Below are 22,890 nucleotides of genomic sequence, written 5' to 3'. Positions count from 1 at the left end.
AGCCCTCCCTCAGGGGTCCACTCTCTGTATAGTAACCCTTTGTTCCAGTATACAGATTCCCCCTTCCCTTGAGAATCAGGTGCCTCCCTAGCTACCTGCCTCAGGCCTTGCAATGTAGGGTCTGAGAGCTGAGTCTGTCTCAACTCTCTCCTTGCAACCTTTCCCAGCTCCCCTTCCACAGGAAGTCTTGTATCCTCTGACAGCGGTGCCTCACTGTCAGCCTGGGTACTACTACTCACCTCTGCCTTTGCAGTCACTCTGTCCAAGGGACCATCAGTACCCACAAGCAGCTGTGGCTCACATTCAGTCTCACTGCTACAGCGTAGCTCACTCCCTGAAGTAACCACCTCAGCAGTCCTGGCTGCAAGTATGCAGTCTGTCTGGGTCTCCCCCATGCTACCAGACCCACATGCATGTCTCCTAGCCTCAATGCATGTAACTGCATAAGTACATAGTACTTCCTCATCCAAATCCTTCCCTCTCAGGACATCTGCAGGATGGTAGTTCCATACCCCTGTTGTCTCAAGACAACCCACTGTTGGCATTTTGTCTTTCCCACTTACTGGCTCCCTCACCTTTGGATCCCCACCTTGCCTCCATGGACACCTGTATACCACATGGCCCCACTGGTTGCATTCAAAACATTTAACCCTAGCTCCTGGACATATTCCTGGACTAGTTGCTTCAACTGCTACTGGTTGATTCTGTTGGGGCAGTCTGTGCTGCCCACCATGGGTTCTTTAGTCCCATGAGCAGTACTCGGGGTCCCTTTCCTGTGCAGGGCTGCCCTGCTTGCTAGTTATAGGGCTCCCTTCTTCCCCAACTTCTCTGAAGTAGCACACTGTCTATCAGCTAACCAGATCCTCATGTCCTCAGGCAAAGTGCTAAGGGCTTGTTCCCTCACCAAAAGGTCTGCCAGCCCTTCAAAAGTGGCAACCTGACATCCACTCACCCAGCTATGAAAATAAGTGCTCAGTTCAGCAACATATTCACATACATTTTCATCTGCCTTGCGTCTATGCTCACGAAACTTTTTCCTATACATTTCAGGTGTTAGCTTAAAACATTCCAACAAGTGTCTTTTTACAGCAGTATAATCAAAACAGTCAGTGTCATGCATTTTTGCTAAAGAAGTTACAGCTTTACCATGGAGTAAGGGGGTCAGGAACTGTATTTAGAGCCCTTGGTCAACTTCATACTGTTTACATACCCGCTCAGACATATGAATGAAGATATCAAAATTATCCCCCTCTTTAAACTGTGGAAGAAATTTACTGACCTTTTGTGCTTCTGCGGTCCGATTACTCCTTTCCCCATTACCTCCATGACTCTGGCAAAGAGTCAGCATTTCCCTGTCATGCCTCCTCTGCCATTCATTTTCCTCAGCTTGTAGACTCCTCGTTTTCTCAGCTGCTTCTAGTTCCATACGCCTGGCCTCCAACTCAAGTCTCTTTAGCTACAGCTGGATTTTTAAGACCACTGCAGAAAGGTTGAGCTGTCCATTCTCTGAGGATATTGTATTTCCACTGTCAGTCTGATTGTCCTCCAGGCTGCTGTTTGCTGATGCAGCTGTAACCAAGGCTGCAATCAGGCCTGCCTTAGTCAGGTTTCCATGCACCAGTCCCCTAGCCTGGCACATCTCCACCAGGTGGCTCCTTGTCAGCTTTCCATACTCCTCTGCTGACATGCTTCCTGCTCACCCTGACTAACACTAAGCTAACAAAAGAAATAAAACAATTGTGATCTGAACTCTGAGTATACACTGCGTAGCTGTTTTAGAATACAAAACACTTTTAGAGATCACTGTACATAAGCTACAGGAATTCACTCTACCCACACCACTACAAGCCAATTAGTGTTTGTCAACTAATCAATATGTGATGTAGATCCCACCACAGCAGACCAATATGTGATAGGATATCCCAACCACTGCCACCAATATGCGATAGGATATCCCAACCACTGCCACCAATATGTGACGCCCGTGCCCTGGCCCAGCAATGAAGGAGTCTCAATCCTCACCACCAACTCCTGAGTGGTTGTCTCCTAGAAGAGGAAAGGATAACTAATACACAGTAAAGTACAATTTCCCTTAAGTGCACACAAAGATTACAGTCAGTCTGGGGCTGGTTGCTCCCTTTCTCTCCAGGTCCCCAATAAGACTCCCCCCCCCCCACTGGCACAGCTATAGGTCCAGATCTCAGCCTAGCTTGCAAGCTAATGTCCAGTACCTTCTCTGTCCAACCAGTGCTTTGTGTCCCTGCCCAGGTAGCTGACACACACCCACACTTTGAGATAAGTATTTATACAACTTCACAGACACTCCTGGGAAAGGCTGACACAGATTCTCCAGCTGTGCCCCTTTACCCAGACTATACGGTAGTAATTACTGCCACCACCAGCTTAATATAATTATCAGCTACCCAAAGGCCCTTGAAAGGGTGTCCAATTATTACTGTGCAATATTATTATCCAATTGGTAATGTGACCATTCAGTCTAAGGCTTATTAGACTGGCCTATTATGATAACCTCTATAAATATGCAATGTACTCCAGAGCCTACGTCTCTACACAAACCAGCCTCAGGTAAAGGTTTTTAAAATATTTAGTAATAAATAATTAAAACACAGGATAATACTACTACATCACAGAGATATCTAAGAGTTCAGAGATCACACAGAAACTTAAAATAATACAGTAGGACAGGTCTGATGTCAAAGAAAAACACAATCTAACTTTCTAATCTTTAGCTAATCTTAAGAGAAAACACAGTGCTATAATCCTACTTACATGCATAAAGCATAAGCAGTGCTGGGTTGGATATCCAAGATCAAAATGCTTCCAGTATCTCACTCAACAATAGTTTTCAAACACTAACCAACAGCTCTCTAAGGTCCTCCCAAATTACATAATTTTGACACTTAGTCTGGAGTTCCCAGGCCACAACTTGCATTATTTAGCAAGCTAACACCTACTCAGGAGACTACAACAATAAAAGGCATTTCACATATACACTCTAGCAGAAACCAGAGCAATAAAGCATTTTCCACATGTAAATTCTGGCCCTTAACTTTAACCTTAAAACAATGGGCATGAAACCTTCATCCAGACTCACTGGAGCCAACTTGTAAAACATCAAAGAGATTCATAAGATCTTTTCAACTTCAAAAGACACATTTGAAATGCTTGGCTTGGTTTCCTTTACAGTAGATGGCAACGTGTGTTGCAACAATCTTGAATTTCACATTTTACAGTGTTTTCTTTCATTTAAAAACACAAGCCTATATTTTACATTTATTTATAGAATTGATAGAATTATGTGTCAAATTCTATTTGACAAGGCTGGCAGCCTTCACCCATCTTCCTCCAATCTTCACAGTCCTTTTTATTATTTAGTATGGATGTTATTTGGGATGTTTTGCAGGCACCTAAATGTTTATGGGTGTCAGTCTTGGTCTTAAACCCTGTGTTTCCAACACATCACCAAACAATTCACCTATGCTATACTGATGACCTTAGGAAAAAAACAAACTATGGCATGTCTACAGCCAGTGTGGTTTGGCTTTACTGTCCTGAATGCACCAGTAAAACCTTAAAAAGTAAAAACTGAAAATGTATAGCCATTCAGAAGCTATGTATCTGAAACACTGGTATGTTCTAAGGTATTACACAGTGAAAACTCTAGCTTAGCTTGGTCTTTCATTGAGTTTTTAATGAAAGGTTTGTCTGTGTAACCTTTTTAACCTTTGGTGTTTACATGCATACATATATATAGATAGATGTAGTTATACATATATAGAAAGAGAGTTACGATTTTATATATATATATATATATATATATATATATATATATATATCTATATGTGTGTGTGTGTGTGTGTGCATATGTGTGTGTGTGTGTGTGTGTGTGTGTGTGTGTGTGTGTGTGTGTGTGTGTGTGTCTGTGTGTGTGTGCGTAAGCGTGTTTATATAATACACATAGATATAGATGTATTATGTGGACTGAATTACCTTACCAGCTTGGTATACGTCCATAATATCAACATATTCATCTCCACAGCCTTTATCTGCCTACAGAATGACTCCCTGCAAATCACTTAACCAGGCATTGCTTGTGGGTCAGCCCTGGAAAGTAATTGTGCACCCAGTGGGCTTAACTTGTTAACAAATTTGGTTGTTGTTTGTCTTTTCGGCTTTTCGTGGTTAGGGGCCGCCACAGCAGAACTCCGGTCCGCTACTGATTGGCAGTAGATTTATTTGTTTTTTTTTGGTGCCGAGTTGCCAGCCCAACGCCCAACCTTCAGTGACGGCACGCCCATTCACGCATGTCTTTCAGAGGCCACTCGACCACAGGGAGGACATGCAGACTCCACACAGAAGGCACTCCAGCCATGAATCGAACAGGAGAACCTCTTGCTGTGAGGCAACAATGCTATCGCTGTACCACCGCGGCTGTCTTGCTAACAAATTTGTTACATTTATTTATTAATTTGATGAACAAAGAATGCCCTCTGGAACCCTCAGTATGTTCAGGCATCTGGGTCTTGCTGAGTCGGAATGATCTCTTTTGCAACAAATTCCAAAATTAACGCTTGTTCTCCCAAAGTATCCTGCTGCAAGGCGTATAAATATATTCAGTAAACTGGAACAGTAGTCAGGATACACCACGAGAAGTCCAAGATAGTCAATAAAATTCTTTTATTCCATAAAAACTGCAGAAGATAAGCGCTTTCACGTGCTTAAACGCACGCTTCTTCAGATCTACTAACACAAGTCTCTAATGCCCTTTTATACAATCTAAACTGTTCTTAATTATATCAATTAAGACCTCATTACATATTTAGTCAATCAGGTCTTTAAAGATATAGCACCATTCTCCTGTGCAAACATAGTGTCAATATACTTCAGAGTCCTTGCAAAATCTAAACAGTCTACAATTCACATTCTAACTTATGTTCCTATATACATTTAATCCTTGTCTCTCATTCAAAAGTTTTAATACATGTTATGCATTGCTTTTCTTTCATTTATTAATAGTTCGCATTCAAGTGCTTCACGTATCTGATTTCATGTTAATGCTCATATTGTGTTCTAAGAGAGCTCACATAAAACATGTATATAACAATATGAATAGTCAACGTCTGTAAAAGTATATATATATAAAAATATATATGCACATAATCCAAGTCCTATCTATAAATTCTAACACTTGCTATGCATCATTATCTTAAAATACATAAAACTTGAGTGGTTTAAAAGATTTTGTCGCTATTTCTAGCTTCTTAGTTTACGTTTAACTAACAGTTTCGAAACTGCTCATGGTTAGGCAGATAAACGTTAAGAGTGTACACTGATGTTTTTTTCTGGACTACTCTGCTCAATAAACAATATTCTCTTAGAGTAGTTTTTCAAAACACTTAAGATGCTTCTTCTTATGCATCTAATCACTATAACTTAAGTGAGAAACTTAATACTTACTACACATTATTTCTAGTTTATTTGTTATTTATATTCTATTACTTCAAGCATCAGATCTGTCTTAATGCTTGTATTAAACTCAGATTGAGTTTAAGTGAATTGTATGTATGAAAAAAAAAAAAAAAAAAAAAAAAAAAATGAAAACGTATTTATAAAATTTTTACGTATATAAAAAACTTTTGTATATAAAAAGCTTTGTATAAAGTGTATTCTATTAATTATAAAAGTATATATTCATGGTTTAAATATTCCTTAGAACTTCTGAGTAGACAATATATATTCAGCATGAAAACGCTTAAAACTCATTCTGTGTTTTTCTCTTCTCTATTTATATATATGTATGGAATTATGTATGATTATGCATAGAAATTATAGAGAAACACTTAAATATTCATTCAGAACTTCTCTGCATAATCAGTAGCCCCATAAAACTATTCCTATAACGGCTTATTGTATATATATGTGCAATAGAATAATCGTCGCAATTAGGAATGTTGGAATTGATTACATATATTATGAAGTACAAGTTGGCATCAAAAAACTTAAAACTAGTTTTTTGATGCCAACTTGTACTTCATAATATATGTAATTTTATATATTCTGAATTTAAGACAATTAAGTGAATAGTATTAAACATCAATTCCAACATTCCTAATTGCGACGATTATTCTATTGCACATATATATACAATAAGCCGTTATAGGAATAGTTTTATGGGGCTACTGATTATGCAGAGAAGTTCTGAATGAATATTTAAGTGTTTCTCTATAATTTCTATGCATAATCATACATAATTCCATACATATATATAAATAGAGAAGAGAAAAACACAGAATGAGTTTTAAGCGTTTTCATGCTGAATATATATTGTCTACTCAGAAGTTCTAAGGAATATTTAAACCATGAATATATACTTTTATAATTAATAGAATACACTTTATACAAAGCTTTTTATATACAAAAGTTTTTTATATACGTAAAAATTTTATAAATACGTTTTCATTTTTTTTTTTTTTCATACATACAATTCACTTAAACTCAATCTGAGTTTAATACAAGCATTAAGACAGATCTGATGCTTGAATTAATAGAATATAAATAACAAATAAACTAGAAATAATGTGTAGTAAGTATTAAGTTTCTCACTTAAGTTATAGTGATTAGATGCATAAGAAGAAGCATCTTAAGTTTTTTGAAAACCTACTCTAAGAGAATATTGTTTATTGAGCAGAGTAGTCCAGAAAAAAACATCAGTGTACACTCTTAACGTTTATCTGCCTAACCATGAGCAGTTTTGAAACTGTTAGTTAAACGTAAACTAAGAAGCTAGAAATAGCGACAAAATCTTTTAAACCACTCAAGTTTTATGTATTTTAAGATAATGATGCATAGCAAGTGTTAGAATTTATAGATAGGACTTGGATTATGTGCATATATATTTTTATATATATATACTTTTACAGACATGTTGACTATTCATATTGTTATATACATGTTTTATGTGAGCTCTCTTAGAGCACAATATGAGCATTAACATGAAATCAGATACGTGAAGCACTTGAATGCGAACTATTAATAAATGAAAGAAAAGCAATGCATAACATGTATTAAAACTTTTGAATGAGAGACAAGGATTAAATGTATATAGGAACATAAGTTGGAATGTGAATTGTAGACTGTTTAGATTTTGCAAGGACTCTGAAGTATATTGACACTATGTTTGCACAGGAGAATGGTGCTATATCTTTAAAGACCTGATTGACTAAATATGTAATGAGGTCTTAATTGATATAATTAAGAACAGTTTAGATTGTATAAAAGGGCATTAGAGACTTGTGTTAGTAGATCTGAAGAAGCGTGCTTGGCTAACGGAAAGCGCTTATCTTCTGCAGTTTTTATGGAATAAAAGAATTTTATTGACTATCTTGGACTTCTCGTGGTGTATCCTGACTACTGTTCCAGTTTACTGAATGATCTCTTTTGCAGCAAATGAGCAACCTGTGAACACACATACAAAAGTCAGAGGAATTTAAACTGACATTTGCTAGGTCTAGTGACTCAGCCTTTCAAACAAAACACAGATGAATGTTCACAAGTGTTCACTGTACTTAGACTAAGAAATAATACTATGGAAAATGTTTTCTTGGTTTGATTCCCCCATTGCTCTGGAAAACTTTTTCCTACAATTTAGTTCCAGTTATATTTATAGCATCAGTTGCTGTAAAAACTCATAGCTGTGATGCATTTCATCAAATAAAATCATTGCTGTCATGTATTGTTAAAAACAACGTAAAAAGCAGGATACAAGAGTTTTCGAGATTTCAAGGCCCCCTGTACCCCACATCCTCACAAATAATATATACTAACTCTGAGATCCCACAACAGCTTGAAAATGGAGAAATCTCCTCAGCCCACTGTTTGACAATCCCACACTTAAACTCTAACTACATACTATTAGTGTGATCAAAGCGGCTGACAATTCCTGTTTAAAAAAAAAATAAACAAATGCAAAGCAAAATGTAAGTTTACTGTGTGTGTGTGTGTGTGTGTGTGTGTGTGTGTGTGTGTGTGTGTGTGTGTGTGTGTGTGTGTGTGTGTGTGTGTGTGTGTGTGTGTGTGTGTGTGTGTGTGTGTGTGTGTGTGTGTGTGTGTAGACAAATCTATAAATCATCTCATGTGTTACTGACTTCATGTGTATATATCTGCTTTTATCTGCCTTATTGCAACCAGCCATAAGATTGCATATTGCTTTGCTGCTTCCATTGCATGTCCTGTATTCTGTCATGGCAGAGCAGAGTGCATGTTTTACTGCTGTGTTTGTAAGATTGTTTTCAGTACTACTTAGTGTGTCGTACCTGAATAAATTAGCTGTGACAAGTACATGAAATCAATGCTAATTATACATTTGTGTTAAGCTACACAACAATTTTGTAGTGTTAAGCAAATTTTAGAAAGTCATGGAAAGCAAATCAATGTTCCGACACTGGCTATAAAATAACTGATCTTGAAAATTAGGATTATAATAATAAAACAGAAGCAGTCTGAGGGCAGTGAAGAGACATTTGGTTGTCCACCATAATGTGGTATTTACTGTTGTTATGCACGTTTTCTCAGACCTGCAAGAGAAAATACTTCATAGGTTAACAATTCAGGACAGCAGACAGGGGCACACAACATATGAGTGTGTATATTATGTTATGTTTGCTTAGCTAAAGAAAGCAATATACCTGTTTAGTCTGTCCTTTCAATACATTACATTTGCTTATCAAAAAGAGGCACTATATCTATCCTGTCCCTTAACCCATTTTCCCACCTCTTCTACAACAACTTTAATGGTTTTGTGAGTTCTCTTTCTCTCTCTCTGTCTCTGTCACCCATTCAGGCAGTCCATGCCATAGTTCCACAAACCTTTCTATGAAAAGGTATGTTTGAAGACTTAGGGAGTAATTAGTCCCTACAAAGTATTATTGGTGCCCATTCCTCCTTCTATCCTTTCTGGTTATAATGACCCCTTCATGTCTCCCTCTCACCATCTTTTACACTAAAATTATACCCCCCCCCCGTCTCTACTGTTCTGAGATAAGAAGAGCTCTAGCTCCTGTGGCTTCTGGTTATATTCCTTCCCCTCCATACCACAGATTTTTATGGAAGTTTCCCTCTGGATTTTATATAGTAGCCTGATGCCCTTTTCCTTATATGGCCTCCAGATCTGCATGTAGAACTCTGGCCAGGTCTAATTCAATTAAGGCCCTGCAGAGTAGAAACATTGCCTGTTTGCCTCTGGATTCTATCCTCTGAAGATACACCTCAGTTTTCTGTTTGCTGTTGTCACTGCTTTCCCACTCTACTCCCAGTGGACAAACTCAGGTGTGATCAAAACTCCAAGATCCATTTCCTGCTTTGCTGCCATCAGTTCTACTTCTTCTGGTTGATGCTTCACACCAGGGTTATTGTAGCCTAAGTTTAGTACTTTGCATTTGTTTGCATTGAACCTCAACTGCTACCTTTCTGCCCACTTTTTCATTCCTTCCAAATTCCTTGCTAGACTCATTCCCATCACCCCCTGCCGCTCTTCTCTTTGTATCACTGGCCAATGCAATATTTTCCCTCAGATATGTCTGGAACAAACATGCTGAATAGTTTTAAAGCTAGGACAGAGACCCTGAAGTACTGCACTAGTCACTTCCCTAATGCCTGATATTGTCCTTTTCACTGCAGTCTTGTGTCCTGATTATGTATTTAACAATTGTGAGATCATCCTAAGTTACATTTCAGTCCCAACCTGAAGTCAGTGCTGAAGGCAGTGCAAAGTAAACTTTAAAATATTTCAGTTACAAAAAAGTCATAGTCAAAAACTGGCATAAGGGATGCATTAAATGGTTTGGAATTTAACATAAGAAAGTAACTACTCATCTGGAAAAATGCCTGTTCTCTCCTCCCATTGCTGTATCTCTTCATGTCATTTTCTTTTAGCTCCCATTCTTCCTCCTCCTTCCCTCTTACACTCCCCCAGGTTTCTATTTTCTCCCGAATCTTCTCTGTTCTGGTGCCTGTCTTTCATAGGAGAGCTCTCCATAAGAGAATCATTTCCCACAGGCCTCATACACAACTGTCTGGGGTCACAGTTATCAGTATATCTATGGTCTTCTCCATGGCTTTGCCTCTTCATGTCAAGCTTAGTTATGCACTTGCTCTGGTTAACAGACTGCAGAATTTGTTGCCCTACTTTTCTGACCTCTTTCCCTTTTTCTTCTAGTACTGTCAGGCCTGGTCTCCACCTCTCCACATTCTCAGGTCCCATAAAATCAACAGGCTCATCAACCAAAGAGCTGATGGGACATGGATCTGGCTGTAGGATGTTGTACCAATCAGCTTGCAATAGTAAAAGCCAAAGGTCCTTTTTTGTTTGTTTTGTTTTATTATGTTTTTGCTTTTTATTTTTGTTTTTGCTCTGCTCTTGAGGAGCTAAGAGGGATTGGCACTAGGGATTAGATGAGCTAGGCATGGCTCATGTTCACAGCAAACAGAAGCCCTTATGAAAATCTAGTGTCAGGATAAGGCAGATGGCATACATCATGGATAATTAAGATGAAAACAAGGGAAAGCTAGGGTACTGGTGGCAGGGAGAACAGTATGGGAAAGTGCTTTTTCAGTATGGTATCATGACAAAATAAGTTATATGCTGTGTCATGAAGGGTTAACTAGTTAAGTGATATTGTCTTTAGCGACTGTATGGAAGAACTCCAGTATTTCTTTCTTTTTTTTCTTTTTTCTTTTTTTTGTTCGATGTATGCAGTGGTCAGTGTATATAAATTATGCCTTTGAATGGATATACTTTGAAGCAGAAATGCTACAGATTTAAGTTATAGGACCAGATTCCAAAACAGTTTATTTATCTTATTTTATTTGTCCCTTGATAATTGGGAAAGTCCAATTGAGCCACTGGTCCATTTTCAGTGAAGGCCTGGGGAGAAAAGCTCCACAACAGATTCAAAAACATTTAATCAGTATTTGATGATTAGTTATACACAACGGGGAGAAAAGCCCCACAACAGATTAAATATTTTACAGTGAGCTGAGGAGAAAGGCTTCACAAAAACACACTAAAAATTTTACAGTAGCTGATAAGAAATTATATACAAGGGGAGAAAACCCCCACAATAGATAAAAACACAAATATATTGAGGTACATTTACAGAAATACTGCTAGGATAAATTGCGATCAAGAATAAAATATGTCCTGCAAGTAGCAAGAGACACTGCAGAAGTGGATAGCCTAAGTCAAGTAAACTAATACATAGTTATTCAAAATTTCTTTCTTTTTTATTGACATTTAATTACTGGTAAAGTCCGACTGGGTAAAAGCCCATTTTCAGTGGAGGCCCAGGGAGAAAAGTTCCAAATTATTACAAAACATTTTAAGAACAATAATTTTACAGTCTTCAAAATAAAGCAAAAGCATCTGCAGTTTATTTATTTATTTTATTTTATTATTTTGCATTTGTTGACTGGGAAAGTCCGTCTGGATGCATGTCCATTTTCAGTGGAGGCCCGGGGAGAAAAGCTCCACAGTTAAATTTTAAGCAAAATATAAAGTGTATATATAAGCATTCAAATTTACATAGATAGTACCAAACTTAATATTGACTAGTAACATAGCATTCAAGCTTAAGATTTGACATATCTACATAGACTGACACATCTTTTACAGTTTTAGGTGGGGGCATTACATAAGGGTGAACATTGTTAGTAGGGGGTGCATTTTTTGCTTTGTACAGCTGAGTTGTGAGCAAGTTAGCGACAGTAGAGAGTATAGCAACAAAGAGAGCAAAGATTAGACATTGTAGGGAGTATAGTAGCAGGAGAAGAGACAGACATGGGAAACTGGATAATAGGTTAAGTAAGAAAAGCAGGAGGAGTAAGTAACAAGTATAGAGTAAGAGTAAAGGTTTAAGAGAAAAGTAAAGTTTAACGGATAGATAGAGTATTCTAGCAGTGACATATGGGCATTGACTAAGGGGTTAGAATTAGAGGTGGAACTGGAAGGAAGCTAGAGAAGTTGCATTCTTTAGGTGATGAAGCTGAAGTCAGAGGGCAATAGTAGGGAGGGGTCAGCCAGGTGGGTAACATGTGCATATCCATGTGGGTGTTAGGTGTTCTTTCAGGAGTCCTTTAAATGTAATCTTTGAGCCTGCTGAGGTAATAGCAGTAGGTAGGGTGTTCCAAATTTTGCCTATGTATTTAGGGAAGAGGGAGTCCCCTGCTGTGTTGTTGGTCTTGATTATTTTTTTGTCGCTAGAGCAAAGTTGTCTAGTTTTAGCTTGTAGTTCTAGTAGACTGGCCAGTGCTGGAGTTTTGTCTGGGAGTAGTAGGAATAATATAAAAACATTGGTTAAAAATTGATAGAAGGTAAATAACAATAATTTAATATTTAGAGACATTTTAGACAGTTTGTAGAGAAATTAAAGCTAAGTTAGTCTAATACAAATAGAAATTGCAATATGAAGTGAGGGAAAAACAGGCTTATGGTATATTTAGAGAGAAAGTCAGGGAAGAGAATTAGATAGCAGTAAGGACGTAAGTGAAGGAGGGAGTGTAAGGAGGTATAAGGAATGAATGAAAAGATACTTGTTCAAATTTTGGGATATAGTTTATCCTGGTTTTGAACAAGAACATAGCCAGATTTTAGCTAGGAAGTCTTTCAAAGTGGTTTTGAAAGATGGTAGGGAGGGAGGATGTAGACCTGATGGATACAGGTAAGGAGTTCTAGGCCTTAGCAGCCTTATATGATGCAGAGAATGCCCAGCAGATCTGCTAGGTTTGTAGACAGGAGTTTTTCATCACTGCTTTGCAATGTCCGACTGGGAGCATAGTTGTATAGAATGTTCTTTAGTGCTGGACAGGCAGATGGATGCTGGATAATTTTATAGGTGGTAAGAAGTTAAGTATATGTTAGTTGATGTGGCAGCTATTTTATTTATTTATTATTTATTGACATTTGGTAACTGGGAAAGTCCAACTAGGTCAGAAACCCATTTTCAGCAGAGTCCCAGGGAGAAAAACTTCAACAGTGATTAGAAAAAAAATAACAATAGCAGTGAAGCATATGACATCACATTAAAAATAACATTAATTAGATACATAAGGTACAATAGGATGTAGGAAAAAAGTACATATAAATTAACATTTTGGATAAAAAAAAATTAGCATCACTTAATATATTTTTGTAACATATAACATATAGGCTGGATAACAGGCACTAGGAAAAGCACATACATTTGTTTGTTTTAGAGAGGAAGGAGTTAATATAAGGAAAAACTAGTGAAGTGAAAGGAGTTAAAGGATAGAAGAAAAGTGATATTTAAATGTAAGGATAAGTTGTTAGGGAGATTTTGAATATGTTATCTTACGAAGTTAGGAGTTAGTGGGAAGGGAAAAGTAGAGAGAGATGGAAAGATATGAGAGGGTTAAAGGAGTAAAAAGTTAGTAGGGGAATTAGGATGGTAGAGAGAAAAGATAAGTGGAGAGAGAGAAGGAGGAATAAGAAGGTGGAGGGATAGATATTTGTTGTAGGGCATGGGCAGATCCATACGTTAAATAGGTAGTTTTTTAGTGTAAGCTTGAACTTCTTGGTATTATTGATACTGGTAATATTGCCAGGTAAATTGTTCTATAGTTTAGCTATGGCGTAGGAGTACAGTCAGTGACTGGCTCTTGTTTTGGGTTTGCGTATGTTTATAAGTTGTTTGTCAGCCGAGCAGAGATTTCTGGTGGGAATGTGAGTATGCAGAATAGATTTTAAAGCCGGACAGTTATCAGGTTTGTATAATAATTTTTTTGCAATGGAAAGTTGTAGGTAGTCAAGATGGCGGGGGAATTCAAGCCAGCTTAGCTCTTTAAGAGCGTCACAGTGGTGGGTGCAGTAAGATGAGCCTGTAGCAAATTGAGCTATTTTAGAATAACAAGACTGAAGTTTGGTTTTGAGTGTTATGTGTAGGTTAGTAAAAATGGTAGCCCCATAGAGTAGGGGGGGAATCAGATAGGAATTTGATAATGTCCTTTTAGTGCTTGAATCCATAAAGGTTTTGTGTCTGCAAAGTGTCCCTAGTTTGAAATGATTTTTTAATAGCATTTTGTATGTGTTGGTTGAAAGTGAGTTTCTTGTTTATGGTAATGCCAAGTAGCTTAACACTTGCTACAATTTCAATCTCAGTCTTGTTTTGGGATTAGATTTTAAATTCAGATGAGAATGCTTTACGAGTGAGAAGTAAATGTTTAGCTTTGTTAGGGTTGAGCAGTAATTGTGCGTAGTTTATCCATGACTCTATTCAAGTAAAGGCATTTTGTGCTTTTTGCAACAGGTCTGGTATGTTGTTAGAACATGAAATGATGGTGGAGTTATCGGCATATTGGATTATGTGCTCTGTTGGCAGACAATGTGTAGATTATTAATGAAGATGTTGAAGAGTAGGAGCCGAGAATGGACCCCTGTGAGACACTGGTTTTGTTAGTCTGGTGTTGAGATGGGTAGCCTTGCTTATTGGAGTTCTAACCAATTTAGACTAACTAACATACCTTTCAACTATACACATTTTCTTAGAAGTCCAGATTTTTGCCTTATATTTTTGATCTGTTTCTTCTAAAATTCTGGTTTTCTGGCAAATCATTGAGGTCTGAAGTCAGAAAATAATGACAGACATTTGAGTTTCAGACTTCATACCTTTCAAAAAATTCATGATAATGCAAAATCTGTTATTCTATCAATTTTCTAAGATTGCAAGAGCAATACTTTAAAAGTGTCCCTATTTTTGTGCCTTTGTCCCCCCATTATTTATGGCTTTGTCCAGATTTCTTGCTTTAAGAGGTTGAGAGGTATACTAACCAGTTTAGACTTTTCAGCACAATACAGTGGTGGGTTCCGAAAGGGGCATGTGCTGCAAATTTGGCAACTTTGTTATATAGCATTGTTCAAGTATTAATTTCTGTGAAACCTGGAGATTAGTAAGGATGGGAGCACCATAAAGAAGAGTGGGGAGGAGATAAATAGTGGCAAGTGTAGTTTTAGTTGCATCATTGAAACAGTTTTTGGCTCTGTGAAGCATCCCAAATTTTTGATGCGTTTTTCTTGTGCAATTTTCTATATGCAGGTCGATTGTAAGATTATCATCCACTATCACCCATAATAGTTTGCTAAGAAAAGTGACTTCAGTGGTTGTATTATCAAGAGAGAGGACTTTAAATTTTGTTTTTCATGAGAGAGGGATCTTGGGGGAAAAGTAGTAATTTCAGTCTTTTTGGGGTTGAGCATGAGTTGTAAGTTACAAAGCCGTGTTTCAGTGGCTGTTAAAGCTTCCTGAGTAATTTTTTGGAGGTGTGCCATGCTGTCAGATGTACAAGTTAGAGTGTAATCATCTGCATATTATATTAGGGTGGCCTGTTCTGTGGAAGTATAGAGGGTGTTGGTGAAAATGTTAAAGAGGAAGGGATGAAGGATAGATCGATATACATTGAATCTATAATAATATATGCAGGTGAGAAATAACAGAGCATTTTGCTGCCAAAACAGAGTAGCATAATGGGATGAGGAGGAGTAATGAGAAGGAGGGAAAATTAAGGACATGGAGAGAGAGTTGATGATTATTAGAAAGGTGAGAATGTTATGGAAGGACACGAGAGGAAAATAAGTTCTAGCTGATGAGGTAGAAAAGCATACATTACCAGTATGGTATCAAAGTGAGAGCTTCTTGTGATCTCAGGCCATTAATACCTACTAAGATATGTAGGTGTTACTGAATTTAGAGTTGCTCTCAGTTTAAGTCTGCCCTGATTCGGAAAGACTTTTATACTTCTTTGGGGTTGGAGTCATTATGCTTCAGGAGCAACACTCAGCACTGATACAGCACTAATGAACTTTGTAGACAGCAACTTCTATGAGTAACTCAGAAATGGGGTATAGTTACCAGCTGCCATGCAAACTCTGAAAAGAAAGGACAAGAACAACAGAATGCAATAGTTTCATAGGAAGGAATGCATATGAAATAGGTTACTAATGAAAACAGTAACACGAAACAGTGGCTTTACTCAAAGTCATTAAGGAGAAATGCTTTATGTATTGATATTTTAAGCAACATCTACAGAAATATATTACACTTGAACTTGCCGTAGTGCAACACTAATTTATACATTTATGAAGAAAAAACAGAGATAACGGAGTATGGCTATCATAACATGTCACATCACTGCTGTGAAAATTTATGTTTTTTTCCTCACTTTTTTCTAGGGAGACTCTGGAGGACCACTTGTTTGCAATAATGTTTTGGAGGGCCTAGTTTCCTGGGGGAATGGCTGTGCAAGTGTACTGTATCCTGGTGTTTATACCAAAGTTTCATATTTTCAACCTTGGATTGCTCAAGTGATGAAAAACAACCCATAAAGCCAGCACCAAAGAAATAAAAAGGAATAATTTAAAGAAGAATAACTAAATAGTGATAATGATACCATTAGGAAATCACAGAATTTAAGCAAATGTATCTGCGTCACTCTATTACCATTCATTTTGCTTTTGTATGATTTAGTATGTCTGACTCTTTTTAGTTTCTAATGGTATGTGCTTTGAAGGTTAAATATTGGGAATATATAATTATGTACTTTTAAAATTGCACCTCTAAAGAAGATATGAAGGCGCAAACCATGTATTGGCATAGATATAACCTACCATGTGGACAGTGGAGGTGTGGATCTGAAATCAGTGGAACCAAAATTCAGGAACTTCTTGCTAGAGAAACAGAAGACATGAATAAAAGCCTGAGGTCATCAAATAAGGGACATATGTAATTTAATTAAATACAGTTTATTTTGAAGTAGAAGATAGATAACCTGTTTTCTTAAGCATCATTTGATGTTATATCTATTACCTTCATGTTCCTTTTGTTCTCCACTATGAGATTGTCATGCTTGCTCAATAAACTTGTTTCTTTGCTTCAGAAACAGTATATCGTTATTTTATATGACAAGTTTGAATTATGTGTATTGTGTGCATTAATTGCCATAGCCTTTTGCCACGAAGCTACAATTTCATGAAAATGTAACTTTGAAGACAGATATGTTTAAATAGCATCATAGATTTCCATGCTAGTTTAGATATTGCTATAGCTGTATCCAAGTATCTCTCCAAAATGGCTTATAAAGTAATACAGAGTTGTATGTAAAAGTACTGTTTGCATTATTTGAAATATTTGTTTAGTAGAGTGACTTAGATTTTTATCACTTAAATTCTTTCATTCCTGACAAAAATAAAGTGAACAATATAAGTTATCATGCGTATTTATTTCAATTTCCATTTTAGATCATTTTATCATTTACAGCTTGAATTCATAATGGCTCATATCAGCTACTAGGGGATTTGTTCTTGGTGTAAGGTGTCACGTGTTCATTTGTGACTTGTGAACAGTGAGTCCAAGTATTGCAACACCATACGTAGCTTGTACTACTCTCTGCTGCTTTGGAAATGCACTTTGTGTGGAGGTATTTATGATATAATCTGGTCAGTGAAAATAATCATAAAGCAAATTTCTAAAAAAGTGCAGGAGCATATAAAATCATACAAAATCATAGAAAGCAGCTGCATCAGATGAAACCTGTACCTCCAAAGTACCCCTGATTATGCTATAGGCATGCAGCGTCTGTCAGGCAATGCATCTGGGGTGCTGAGAGAGCCTGTCTTGATCCTGGCATATGACCTGACCACAATCACTCTCCTAACATGCTGTGCACAGTGCTGTATAGAAGCTCTTACTAGGCTGTACAAATACATGCACCATACTTACCATGTGCATTGCTATGCAGCAACAATAACATCTACATTAGAGGTTCAAGCACTGTTTTGTATGACTTATTTAGTTCTGAAGTGTGTGAAAAAACAATTTTGCTGAGGATCTGTTGGGCATTTTTTCTGGAGCTGTAGATGCTCTGGTAGGGGTAACATCTGCTTTGTGTTTATTTTCACTTTTATGTATTCATACTGAATTATTTTCTTTCGGCTTTTCCCAGTTAGGGGTCGCCACAGCGGAACTCTGGTCCGCTAATGATTGGCAGTACATTTTTACAGTGCCGTGGTGCACAAAAACTGAATTATTTGAGGAATAGCAGCCATCAAATCATCAAATCCATTAAACATAGTGGAGCTCAATTTGTTTGTGTCTTTGTTTGTGTCTTTCGGCTTTTCCTGGTTAGGGGTCACCACAGCGGAACTCCAGTCCGCTAATGATTGGTAGTGGATTTTTACGTACCGGGTTACCAGCCCTGACGCACAACCTTCAAAGAAGGCATGCCCCATTCACGTATGCCTCCACACAGAAGACCCTCTAGCTGAGAATCGAACAGGACAACGTCTTGCTATGAGGTGACAACACTACCGCAGCACCACCACCACAGTCCAACATAGTGGAGCTCAATGAAATGCATAAATACCCCCATAGTGGCTGATAGTGAATCCATTACACATACTGGTGGTCACTAGAATGCACAAGCGATCCATGTAGTGGCTGATAGTAAATACATTATACATAATAGAGGTCACTGCAATGCATAAGTAACCCACACAGTTGCTGATGATGAAACCATTATTCATAGTGGAAGTCATACCCATGACTTTATCTCTGCAATGCACAAGTTGCCTATATAGTGACTGATAGTACATCCATTATACATAGTGGACAAAAGTGAATCCATTATACATAGTGGACAAGTGAGTCTTCTGGAATCAAAACCACCATTTAAACTCTAGCAAAACAGATGTTTTTCTTGAATTATTTTAGTTTTAGCAGTCTTAGGTTTTTGATTTTTCACATTCTATAATCTATTTCATTTTGCTATTAAAGGCAATAATTAGTCAGAGTTTTATATCACATAACTTGCCTGTTTTGCTTTCTGGGGTTATACAACTGAGTAAGACCAATTTTCAGTGGAATCTCTGTGAAAAAAATCCACTGATATGGCATCCATTATGAGATGATATTCATAGATTATATATAAAAACATTACTTCAAGCTTGGAAGTCACAGTTTTGTTCCTGTGATTTAAGACAGTATTTGAACTTTATTTCTACTCTTGAATAGAGCACTTTCTGTAAGGCTACCGAGATTTTATTTAGTGCAAAGAAATCCAATGAAAGCTCACCAAAGAAATTACTAAACACACTCAAATTATAATAAACATCAACTAAGCAAATAAACCTATTTTACTATAATCATAAAAGTACAAGCAGTGTTGTACTAAGGATCTCAATGGTATATTAATGAACAGAATAGAGTAGCAGTTTTGCAGAAGCAGTAGGATAAATGGAGTGAAGAAAGGCTGATGAGAAGTGGAGATATGACATTAATGTTTAATTATGTTACTGGCAGTGCTAAGAGCTGACTGGAAGATGAGGGATTACAGAAAGGAAAAAGGACAGAATGAGTGTTGATAGACATAAGATCTGTTCTTGGCACTAGTCCAGCTCATAATTGAGTACAACTCCCTGTTCGCCATTTACCTTGCAAAGCACCTGCAGCAACTGGAGAGACCTTAAAGGTTTCTAACAAAGAAGATCAAGGGTCTCCAGCACGTGCCTTACACAGACTGACTAAAGTCCCTGTCACTTTATTCCATATCATATAGACTTCTTAGGGGAGACTTATGCCTGGCCTACACAGCAATCCAAGACCCAAACCTAATGAACTTGCTGCATATCAGTAAATCAAACTGGACTAGGGCAACCCATTCCAGGGACCTAAATATGGCCTGCGACTTAAATAGAACATGCTGGAGAGACAGATTTATCTTCCATTGACTGCCACATCCTTGGAACAGGCTACCAATTCATGTGAAACAGCGCACCTCTATCAAACTATTTAAGAAGAACCTAGACGAATGGATGGGGCACTGTAAAGTCTTACCGGGGATAGCGCCCACAACCCTCCTGTACATGGGCAGTCATCACTAAATACAATTTTGGGTATTGACTAGCATTTCCATGGTATTACATTGGGATGAAATGGCTAGGCTTAAAATGACCTCTGGATTGATAGCCTAGTAATCTCCTGTGATCCTATGATCCTATAAGGTCAGCTGTGATTGTTTCTTAACACATACTTGTCTTTGCTTTATGATTGTTTCCAGCCCCCTCATATGAGCAACTAACAGGGTCTCTACCCTCCTGCCCCAGTGGTCCCACCTTATTGCACTCAAACCCCTCCCATCTTTCCAATAGCCAAACACAGCGCTAACCCAACACTACCTCCTCCATCTTCCCACTACTATCACACCTCCTCAACTAACATGTACAAGCATACCTTTCCTATGCTCACTGCATGCACTCTACTTGCATATCTTACATCCTACCAAAGCTCCATCATTCCCCCACTCAACCACTACCACTGTACTACTACTCACACCACCACTCATGTCTCACCCACACTCAGCTCCACTCCCACCAGCTCAAGAACCATCCCTATGCACCCCCCACATATTCTACCAACTATATTACTCAAACATAAAGCATCCCTACAACTTAACATAGTAACCCTCCCACCATACCTATTATCCACGGAGCACAATCATAAAATTTCCCTTATAAACAAACACATTCAAAAACTGAGAAAACTAATAATCTCATACATATCAAAACTAGCCCTAAGTGGAGACATCCACCCCAACCCTGGCCCTACCATCTCTAACCCCAATCCTCATAATCAGACTAGAAACCACAACTTCTCCCATATTACAGCCAATAGAAAGCCAAGTGACTTCCTTCTACTAAGCCTAAATATTAGAAGTATATCCAACAAAGTCCATGAACTCCATGCCACCATAGACTTATACTCCCCAGATATAGTCATCCTGACAGAAACCTGGCTAAAACCTCACATTACCAGTGAGCAAATACTCCCTACAGGTTATGGCATACTAAGAGTAGACCGCTAAACAAAAGGAGGTGGTGTAGCTATAATATTTAAACAGCATCTAAACATCCAGATCTTAAAATCATCAGCTCCACAAATAGGCAATGAAGAAATAATATATACCAACCTCAAAATTAACCAAAACAAAACCATCAACATAATTGGATGCTACTTCCCACCTGGCCAAAACATCCCTCCACTAGAAAACCTCCTCAGCTGGTCTACCCACCATCTCCCCCAAGAAACTATCATCTTAGGTGATTTCAATATTGACTGGCAATCCTGTTCTGGCAACAATCCATCCCATCATGTACACCTTCATGGCGTCACCCAACTAGTCCAGTCACCAACCAGGATAAATAAAAACTCCAGCAAGCACACTACCCTGGATTGGATACTAGTCAGTAAGAGCCCCCAGTCATATATAACAGGCTGCTTATCAGATAGCCTCAGTGATCACTCCCCAACATTCCTACTCAAAAAATACCTATACCAAGCTAAAACTAAACTTTAACCCACTTACATTCATTTCACCCCTCAAAGAATGTAACTGGTTGAATTTTTTAATACTACCTTCCTGAACATCCTTAATTACCATGCCCCCATAAGATTTTCCAGAACCAAAGCAGAACCCTCCCCATGGCTACAGAAAACCACTAAGTCAGAAATGAAAAACAGGGATAAAGCCTGGGAGCACTAAAACCAAAACCCTCAGCTAGACAGAAATTCCTAGAACAATAGAGCCAAAAAGCTAATAAAACAGGACAAATTCCAATACTACCAGTCTGCCCTAGACTCCTCACAACACAGCCCCAAACAATTCTGGTCCTCCATAAACTCCATCCTCCCTCCTCCTAACATCCCTCCCTCCTCAGAAAATATCGCTACCTCATTCAACACACACACTTCACACAGACCATACTATCACTAGCTAAACAACACAACCCTCCCTCCAACCCACACCTTCAACTAGTAATCTCCCCACTGCCTTCTCTTTTTCTCCTGTACCTACCTCCAACATAAAAAACTCTTAACTAAACTTAAACCCACCAAATTAGCCGCAGACAACCTCCCAAGTGAATACCTACAAATAGTATCCATCTTGATTAACCAATCTCTGTCGTATCACATATAATTCTCCACAAAGGCAGACCCTCAGAACTAACTAATTACTGCCCCATTGCTATTCTCACTCCACTCTCCAAAATACTAGAGAGATGCATACACTCTCAGGTCTCAGACTACCTCCTTACTAACAACCTCCTTTCCAGTACTCAGCATGGTTTCCGATCAAACCATAGCACCACCATACTAACACTATCCTTCAGCATAAAAACAATGGCTATCTCTCCTCTGCTACTTTCCTAGACCTATCTAAAGCATTTGACATGGTCCCACACAAACAACTTATCTCTGTCCTCAATAACCTATCCTTCTCACAATCAGTCACCAACTGGTTTCAGAGTTACCTGTCTGACCACCAACAATCCGTTGTATGGCAGAATGACATATCTCCCCAACTACCTGTTTCCCAAGGATCCATCCTTGGACCCCTACTCTTCTCTGTTTACACCAATGATCTAGCCTCTGCCACCAAACATGCCAGCTGAACACACCAAATTGCTAAGAGTGGAAATAGACAATAAACTAAAATTTGACATTCACATATCCATGACCATAAAAGTCCACAAAAAACAGAAATAAGCAATTTCTCACCAAAGCAGCAAAGATTTCACTAGCAAATTCCCACCTTATCTCCACCCTACTTTATGCCTCCAATATATACCAACCTAAGGCAATGTGATCTAAACAAGCTAGAGACCTGCTACAACAAAATCATCCTACCGTAGTCACCACTGTCTCTCACTTGCTGAACTGGGCTGGCTTGAACTCCTTCACCTCCTTCAGTGGTATCAACTCTCACTCACCCACAAACTAGTAAACCATCCACTAAATGTCCCATCCCTCC

General features: G+C 38.1%; 1 protein-coding gene across 1 annotated transcript in view; it reads left to right on the top strand.

Annotated features, from left to right (window-relative positions):
* Positions 1 to 17,258, top strand: part of LOC122793601 (trypsin-3-like) — a 234,833-nt gene extending 217,575 nt beyond the window's left edge. The window contains exon 5 of the mRNA XM_044061773.1: positions 16,259 to 17,258. Within this exon, the coding sequence (XP_043917708.1) occupies positions 16,259 to 16,411 (153 nt within the window). The 3' untranslated portion in view covers positions 16,412 to 17,258. The remainder of the gene's footprint in view (positions 1 to 16,258) is intronic.
* The last annotated feature ends 5,632 nt before the right edge of the window (positions 17,259 to 22,890 follow it).

Source organism: Protopterus annectens, chromosome 2.part0, assembly GCF_019279795.1.
Source record: "Protopterus annectens isolate FY-2018-M chromosome 2.part0, PAN1.0, whole genome shotgun sequence".
Classification (NCBI taxonomy): domain Eukaryota; kingdom Metazoa; phylum Chordata; order Ceratodontiformes; family Protopteridae; genus Protopterus; species Protopterus annectens.
Note: the sequence above shows the minus strand (reverse complement) of the source record. Positions and strands in the feature narration are given on the sequence as shown.